Source organism: Sipha flava, unplaced genomic scaffold, assembly GCF_003268045.1.
Source record: "Sipha flava isolate LNK unplaced genomic scaffold, YSA_version1 231_pilon_pilon, whole genome shotgun sequence".
NCBI classification, from domain to species: Eukaryota; Metazoa; Arthropoda; class Insecta; order Hemiptera; family Aphididae; genus Sipha; species Sipha flava.
This window is the reverse complement of record NW_020272868.1, coordinates 442,300-451,881: the sequence shown is the minus strand read 5'-3', so window position 1 is coordinate 451,881 and position 9,582 is coordinate 442,300. Positions and strand designations below refer to the sequence as shown.

At 31.5% G+C, this 9,582-nt stretch overlaps 1 protein-coding gene across 1 annotated transcript; it reads left to right on the top strand.

The window, feature by feature from the left end:
• Positions 1-1,088: 1,088 nt before the first annotated feature.
• On the top strand, positions 1,089-1,551 carry LOC112683625 (protein GVQW3-like). The gene is made up of 2 exons (XM_025554736.1): positions 1,089-1,311; positions 1,397-1,551. The coding sequence occupies exons 1-2, from the start codon at positions 1,089-1,091 to the stop codon at positions 1,549-1,551; spliced, it is 378 nt and encodes a 125-aa protein (XP_025410521.1).
• The last annotated feature ends 8,031 nt before the right edge of the window (positions 1,552-9,582 follow it).

The following is a 9,582-nucleotide window of genomic DNA, read 5'->3' as shown; positions in this document are numbered from 1 at the left end:
TAGGGACAAAGCATCTCCTTGTTTCAATCCTGTGTCTACAGTAAAGGGGGTGGACATTATAATGTCATAACATATATGTTGTCTACTCTCACTGTGTACTGTGTGTTCTCCATACAGAGTTTTACTAGTCTAATCAGTTTTCTAGGAAACCCGAATTCATGCATAATGTTATATAGACTTTCTTTATGTACGCTGTTATACATCTTTTTAAAATCTATGAACAACTGCCACATGTTCTTTCTGTATTCATACTTTTTTTTAATGATTTTTCCTATAACTGACAGTTGGTCTATTGTTGATTTTCCTTTTCTATAACCGCTTTGGTAGCTACCTATATTTTTGTCTACGTATGGCATCAGGCGTTTCAGTAGAATTTTGGCAAATATTTTGTATGCTGTATTTAGGAGGGATATACCATTGTAGTTGTCACACTTTATTTTATCACCTTTTTTATGTAGTGGTATGATGACTGCTTCGTGTCAGCTTGTTGGCATTTGTTCTTCTGTCCAAATTTTATCGCATAATCTAAATAAAACTTTCTGAAAGTTATTTCCTCCGAATTTCAGTAACTTCGCCGGTATGTTATCAGATTCTGGAGCCTCCCAGTTTTTTACACCCACGACTACCACATTCACTTCCTCCTGACTAATGTTCTCGGTGAATGATTCCACGCCCTGCAAGGTGGTATAGACACCGTGCAGAAAGACAACTAACGCTCTGGGGAGATAACTCACGTACAACTTGGTAGAGACGAATTTACGCCCAATGATATTCTCAGACTCATTGGTCATAATATTTTTAATAAAAGTCTGCAAAAGTGCAAAATCGAAAAATGAACAATGAAATTTTGAGCGAAGCAAGAAAAACAATTTTTAGTTTGCAAATATATTATAATTAACATTCCCCACACCTATAATCTATATATACGAGGTATATCCAGAAAGTAAGTTCCGTTTTCTATTTTTATCGCGCTCACGATGTTATCTTAATTACGGTCATATCAGATTATTTCATTTACTTATTTAGAACATTTTAAAACCATTCCGTGACTAGTTAGTGTACGTATGTCACGTGGCGAGTGTTTTAAAATGGATAAACTAATAGAAAATGCCGCCACATGTGAGTTACGATCTGTGATTCGTTTTTTAAATGCAGAGAATATCAAACCAGTTGATATTCATCGTCAAATTTGTGAAGTTTATGGAGAAAATGCGATGAGTGATTCAATGGTAAGGAGATGGGTGCGACTTTTCAAAGAAGGCCGTACAAATGTTCACGATGAAGAACGAACTGGGCGACCATCTTTGATTAGTGATGTTTTGGTGCAAGAAGTTGAAAAAAAAAATTCATGAAAACAGGAGGTTCACATGAATTGTACACATGAAATCATTTATAGGTGGCCAGAACTTCAACGAAGATGATGAGGTGAAAAAGGCTATTAGCGCATGGTTACAATCACAGGCGTCATCTTTCTATGATGAAGGGATACAAAAACTAGTACCTCGATATGATAAGTGTTTAAATAATGGTGGTAACTATGTTGAAAAATAGAGTAATACATGTATTTTATATTCAAATAAAATTTTTATAAAATTTACACATTTACATGTTTTTATTGCCCAACGGAACTTACTTTCTGGACACGCCTCATACATATATATATAATTATATTTAATTTTTCGTAGATACTATCTTAATTTAGTTGTCAAATAATTATTTTTGTTGGCAGTATTATTGTATTAACTATAAATTATAAAGTATTTAAAAAAAATAAAACTTCAAACTTCTTTAATATTTTAATCATATACCTATCAGCATAGGCGCAACTATGGTCAATTTTTTGGGGGAGCTAGAACAAATGCAATGCGAGTATATTTTGGTTATGGAATGTGCAATATTTATAATATCTGAAATAATAATAATATTTGAGGGGGCTATCCAAATATTTTGCGGGCTAAGACCCCCCATGTCCCCACATAATTGCGCCTATGCCCATCAGTATTCAGTAATAACAATATCAATGATCAAGGCTAAGCAAATTAACTAATTATTTTAATTCATTAAGTTTATATATAAAAATATAAGTTAAATTTAAAATTTATATAAGCAGGACTATTTGGATGTCTTATTGGCTTATTTCCAATAAAATGGTCACTACATATTACTGAATTGGATGTAGGTATCCATGGTGTTTCATCAATACTGCAGACATACACACATTATTGGTAGAGAAATTAAAAGTACTATAATATTAGCACATGGTAAGACAAAAACAATACTAACTTCATTCTTTTAATACTTTGTACCCACTTTTCTTTAAGTTCTTTTTTATGCTGTCGATTTGGAAAGTTAAATAATTTATGACCAGTTTTGTATGTATTGCTACAATTCACAACACTAAACATTTTTTGGCCACTTTTCTTTTTATTTTCGCTCATTGTTAAAGGAAAGTTCAAATAAAACAGTAAAATAAGCAAATATTAACACTTAATAGTGAAATTTGTATGTACCGAGTACGAAACTGTTGCTACTAACTAGTTTGCAGATTGTCCACTACGTGGCGCCTTTTCCGTTATCTGCACGGTTTCTATAGGGTGTCGGGCACTATTTTTATTGAATTTTTCCGTATTGTATATCATACATTTTCGTTAATTTATCATAAAATTCATCTTTTTTTTTTTTTGATTGCTAACTAGTTTAAACAAGCTTGTTACATTCCAGGTTGCTATTTTTAATCCCGTGTTTCGTTTCCATTTTTCAGTTTTCAATCCATAATCTCTTGACCGAGGCTTCGATATTTATGATATCATAACTTAAGAGTTTTGCTTAGGTAAGGTTATCAGACCTACGCTAAACCCTCAACTTGGAGGACCAGACCCCAGACAACTAAAGCCAGAGGATGGCTATTGCAGCAGCTAGTGCTGGGCGATGGGGACGCCACTTTCCCTACGACAAGTAAATGAAAATGAAAATTTTAGAAATCGGCAATAGTGGTTCATTCATATTTGGTTTATGGTATAGCTAAAATACAAAGAAGTTACTATTTTATTATATTTTTAATATATTATATAATAAGCAATTTTGTGATATCTATTATTGGAAAACTGGTTTCGACCTCATTACGGCTGAAGTTGCTAGAAATCTACCAAAAAGAGCCATTGTTCATCTAGCCCATATATACAACTCAATACTCAGAATATCATATTTTCCTCTTATTTGGAAATTTTCAAATATAATCATGATTCAAAAGCCAATTAAACCCTCTGATGCTACATCTTCCTATAGACCAATAAGTCTCCTACCCTTCTTTGCAAAAATCCTAGTAAAACTTCTGCTCAAACGTATTGCTCCAATCATCGCTGAAAAACAAATCCTCCCCGATTATTAATTTGATTTTCGTACCTCTTATTCTACTATACATGAATTCCTCCGGGTGGTTGATGCAATCTCCTATTCTCTTGAAAAAAAATAATATTGAACGTGTGCTTTCTTAGATATTTCTCAGGCGTTTAACTGTGTTTGGCATCAAGGTCTCTAATTTAAACTGAAATCCTTCCTAACTACATCCTACTTCCTACTTTTTAAATCTTATCTCACTGATTGCTCTATTAAAATTTTCTATGGAACTGCCACGTCCGAAATAGCAAGTATAAATGCTGGAGTTCCTTAAGGTGGTATATTATCTCCATTGCTATATAATATCTTTGTCTCTGAGCAACCCACATGATCAAACACCACAGTCGCGGACTATGTGAATGATAAAGTGATTATATCGATTAATGATGACCCATCGTTGGCCTTCTTATATTTGCAAACCCATCTGGGCCTCATGAAAATATGGAATACCTAATGGAAATTTAATGTAAATCAAAATAAATCAATACATATTAATTTTACTCTAAGGCAAGCATCTTGCCCGAATGTACTTTTTTATGGCATCCCTATCCCTTCATCACCCTCTGTAAAATACCTTGTTCTAACACTTGACCAACGCTTAGCCTGGGCTCAACATCTACGTGAAAAAAGACTTTCCTTTAACAACCAACTTCGTATGCTTAAGCATTTAATTGGTAATAAAGCCATCCCTAGTATCAAACTCCTTATGTACAAAACCTTATTAAAACCCATATGGACATACGGATTGCAGCTATGGGGAATTGCTAAAAAATCTAATCTGAATAAGATACATGTTTTCTAAAATAGGACCTTAAGGAAATTAGTTAACGCTCCTCCATATGTGTCAAACCATACCCTATATATAGATTGTAACTTAAAAACTATTTATGATGAAGCTTAAATGTTATTTGTATAAATAATTTTTTCTTTCTTTTTGGGAAGCAAACCCTTTAATTATATTATCGGTATTCATTACCTTTAAAATATTACTCTCTGAACACAAAATTATAAAACTATATACTATTTTATACTTGTTCTTTATACGAGTTAAAAAAAGAGTTAAAAAACGAAAAAATTAAATATCCACCAGGAGCCTACTATTGTTTGATATCCGTTGTGGGCCCGGAGCCATGGCCTAATCCAGGCTTGATAACGTTACTAATAGATGCGGTGACACAGGATTAGATAACCTGGAGTTTGAAAATTGAACATATTTAATGTCGCGATAGGCCGATTGATAACAATGATTTCATCACAATATTTATAAATAGAACCATTGTAGGAAATTTGAATACAAAAGATGTGTCCAATATATGTTAACCATACTACGTATCGTTTTCGTTTGTTTATACAACATTTAACCCGGCGTTTCTCAACCAGGGAGTCGCTAACACCTTGACTCGGGTTCACGCAAGTCAAAAATAATAAAACGTTGATTTACAAAATGTACCTTTTTATTTAAATATTTAAGACTTGTTAAATAATTTTAAATAAATAATTAGTGTGATCTTTGAATTTGTTTTACATTTAAAAGTTGCTTAATTTGTGGTTCAACATCTGAAACACATAAAAGTAAGTTATTATCTAGTGATAACAAACGATTTCTGTACTTAGTTTTTATTGCCACCTTTTTCGCATAAATAAGAAGTAGCGAACGGAATCAAAATTTTCAATGCCTCTGTTGCCAAAATTCCATATTTATTTTTTCGGGCAATCCAAAACTTATTTAAATCTTGAGATGCAAATTGTACCTGTAATGTCTTATCAACTGATAATTCTATCAGTTGGTTGTGAGTCTCAACTGGTAATTTGGCAACTGCAACAATATTTTCATCAAATGGATTAATGGATTAAGAACCCATATATTTGAGAAGTCATTGTCGTTAAATGAGAAATATTCAAGTAATTGAATTTTCAATTCTCTTAAATGTGTTTTCATGGTATCCAAAACACGATCAAGAATAGGACTTTTTAAGATTACATTTTTTTCAATGTAATTTGATGTTAAATCAAATGCATCAAATTTTTGTTTTTCGAGACGAATGATCCAAATACCAAGTTTTTTGATAAAAGCATTAACTTTATCTGACATTATTAGAATGTTATTTTCACGGCCTTGTAAGCTTATATTCAAGTCATTAAAATGTGAAAATATATCACTTAAATAAGCCAAAAATAGTAATGTCTCATTATCTTGGAAAAAAATTAAAAATGTGTTATTTCGATCGAAATGTGTTATTCCATGTTATTTCGAAAATATTTTTAATTCATTTCGCAACTCAAAAATCCACGTTAAAACTTTTCCTCGTGACAACCACCTAACTTCGGTATAGAAAAGAAGTGACTTGCGCTTGGAGCCCATTTCTTCACATAGTGTGGAAAACAATCTGCACTGCAGTGGTTGACTTTTAATATAACTTACTATTTTTACAGCTTCAGATAACATATTTTTTAAATTATCTGGCATTTTTTTTGCGGTAAATGCAAGCCTGAGAAGAAAAAAATGTGTCCATTTAATATGTGAAATTAATTCTTTTAATTTTACTATTAAACCATTATTTTTCCCTGTTATTGCTCTTGCGCCATCAGAACACACTGATATACATTTGTTCCAGTCCAAATTTTTATTTTTTATTGTTTCAATAAATAATTCAAAAAGATCTTATCCAGTAGCATGACCTGGTATTGATTTGCAAAAAAGCTTATTTTCTTTAATTGTCCCGTCACATTCGTAGCGATAAAAACATAAAAATTGTGCCAAGTTTGTTACGTCTGTTGATTCGTCAAACTGAATAGAAAAATACTCACTTGATTTTAGATTTTGTACTAATTGATTGTGCACATCAGTTGACATTTCATTAATTCGTCTTGATATTGTGTCATTTGAAAATGGAATAGTTTTTAATTTGTTTGCTTCTTCTGCACCTATCATAATATTGACCATATCAATAGCAGCGGGTAGAATGAGATTCTCAGCAATCGTGTGCGGCTTTGATTTCCTAGCTACCCTAAGTGTTACTAAATATGATGTTTCAAGTGTTGTGGTGTTATTCTGACTTGATTTAAGAATACAAGTTTGTTGATTTTTTAAAAAAAGTGATTTACGCTCAAAAAAATCAATTGGTTTTTTTTTACTAAAAGTGGGTGATTTGTTTCCAGATGTCCAATTAAGTTTGAAGATTTCATACTTTTTTGAGATAGAACTTGAAAGTAAACAACACATTGCGACTTATTATCAAGTGAAATAAACTCATACTTCAAATACTTATTGTTATATGGCCTGAATTTTTTTTCGCTGGTTCACCAGAAGTAGACGGATCATTACATTTTGTTATATATTTATCCATAATCATTAATTCAAATTACACAAAACTAAAAAGATGTACTCATAATCAACTTAATAAACGCAATATCACATGAGTTTAACAACACGAGCGACGTGCGACTATCATCGATTAATTAATCGTTTCATACACACAAAAATAATATTAAAAATAACAATAATAAGCATATCTTATCAATAAAACGGGCACTACTCCACTAATAGAAATTCCTAACGACCCGATACATAACTTTCAAACTTGATAAGCTTAAGTTACTAGATATGGTATTTATAAATTGGTATATAAAATGTTATATTTTGTTTGGTTAATGATAGGATATTTTTACTGTTTAAATTTTTACCTAACCTAGATGGAGGGGGGGTCGCGAAGTGATTGACTATATTTTATACCTATTTTGGGGGTCGCGACACTAAAAAGGTTGAGAAACGATGATTTAACCAAAAGAAAATGTTGGTATGAGTAGACACGGTCTTGCAAGATATGCGATAACGAAATTGTTTTTCGATAATAATAATTTTTATAAGATTTATTAGACTTTTATTTAAAAAAGTTGCAATAGTTTTGACGTTATGTCAATAACAATAATAATAATTATTATACTTATACTCATAAATTTATTAAAATACTTATATGACTGTCATATTTATATCCAAATTATAAATGGAGGTTTTTTTGCTTCGTATATTAATAATAAATAAACAAATAAATAAATAACAAGTCTGTACCTAGTTTCCAACCTTTCTGTCAACCTCAAGTCATTTATTACCGGTAAACAATTATTTTATTAAAAACATTTAGAACAAGTTCTAACTCAGTTGTCGGCAAACTTTATGAACCCTTGCGCCATATTCACAAATTAAAAATTGTTCTAGGGCCATACAATACAAAAACTTTATATGATATTCAAAGACGTTTGCTAATTTTGAAATTAACTGCGGGGCCACAGTTGCGTAGCCAGGAGGGGCTAAGGGGGCTATAGCCCCCCCATGGGCCGTGTTTATATGTTTAGTGTATCTATGTACTAAATTAGTGTACTACTATTTTTATTTAAGTATTTTAAACCTTTGGTATTAACTAAATTTTGACGATTAACGAATAACAGGTGTTTGTCTTTGGCGTAGATATTACAGATTACTAATACTTCTAGTTTCTACCATGATTATCACTATCTTTTTTATGGTTATCATGCAAGGTTGTGGCGAGTCACTATCAAATATTTAATGACGTGAACATGGGAAAAAGTGTTAATATTGAAATAAAAATGCTACGAATATGTAAAAAGCAAACTCAGAGAGAAAACTTTATCCAGAAATATATTTTAAATGTTTTACTTTTATTCTTTTTCTTGGCTATTTAATAGAATCAATGGATGCTCATTTTAATCAAAGGCTAGTTATGCAACTTGAAGGACTTATTCCGGCCAATTTAAATATGTATGACGATGAAAATATTATAAAAGCTGCTAAAATATATGTCCAAGATCTCCATGATATTACCTCATTTACAATCAGAGCTAAGCTGTTCATACGGTGGCAACAATGGAGTTAAAATTCTATTCCAAAACCGAATTCTGCTGTTGATTCATTCTCTCATTGCACCAATCTTCAACCTAACATTAAAATACTTTTATAATTATTCGTCACATTACCAGTTATCTTTTTCACTCCGGAAAGAACGTTTTTGCACTTCATCGCTTAAAAAATTATTTAAGAAGCACATGTCGGAAAACAGACTGAATGGGTTAGCTATGGCTAATATAAATAAAAAAGAGTAATTCGATGAAAGTGAAATTTGCCAGATTAATTTGCCAGAATTTGCCAGAAATTCGCCTAAGAGGATGCAGCTGTCAGAGTGGAGCAAGTGACTGAACACTGAAATCAAAATTTTTATTATTATTATAAATTATATATTAATAAATATTTTTAAAACTATACTAAAATGCTTGAATTAAATTTAAAAACTTGGTGGTAGATGGTGGGGGGGGGGTTAATGGTGAATTCTCATATCCTCTCTTACCTTACTTATCCAAAAAAATGATGAGCCCCTCTTATATAAAAATCCTGGCTACACCACTGGCGGGCCATATAAAAGAGACGTTAGTTACTGACCACTGTTCTAACTCAATTAAAATTAAATGTATAAACATATTTAAATCAAATTATTTTTCATGCTGTAAAATTCATTTTAATAGGTAGGCTATTATATTAATATTATAGATAAGATACTCGTATATTATGCGTAAACTAGATTTATTTAAAGTATAACATTAAATCTGAAAATATTCAAATATACCTGTGTGTATATTATTTTTTTGAGTTATGAAGATACATTTTCAGTTAAAAAATAATTTGATTAGGTACCTACTTATAAAGTTCCATTGAGGTCGTTCGAAATTATATTGCCCAGGCTGAGGTATAGAGCTAGTCAAACCCTGGCCGCGGAACCCTTTTCTTTAGATATGTTTTATATATTTACCCCCCCCCCCCCCCCCCCCCCCCTTCTTTTTTGTTTTTTTTTTTTACCCCCCCCCCCCCCCCCCCCACTAATAAATTTCCAAGTTACACCCATGTGGCAAAGTGACAGGAGATATGACAAAATAAAATTTTAACTAACCACCTCTAAATCGTAATTCAAAAATATTATTGCTAACAAGTTCACAGTAAATAATTCGAAAATATGGCTTTAAATAAACTTTTTATTTTCACAATGAAGCTGTACAGATTTTTTTATTTTATTCGCACCTATACAACGCAGAATTTATAATTTGGCAATCAATAGTAATGATTTTACAGTTAAAATCAAATGTCTTATTTTAATTTCGATAGTAATGTACATGTATTAG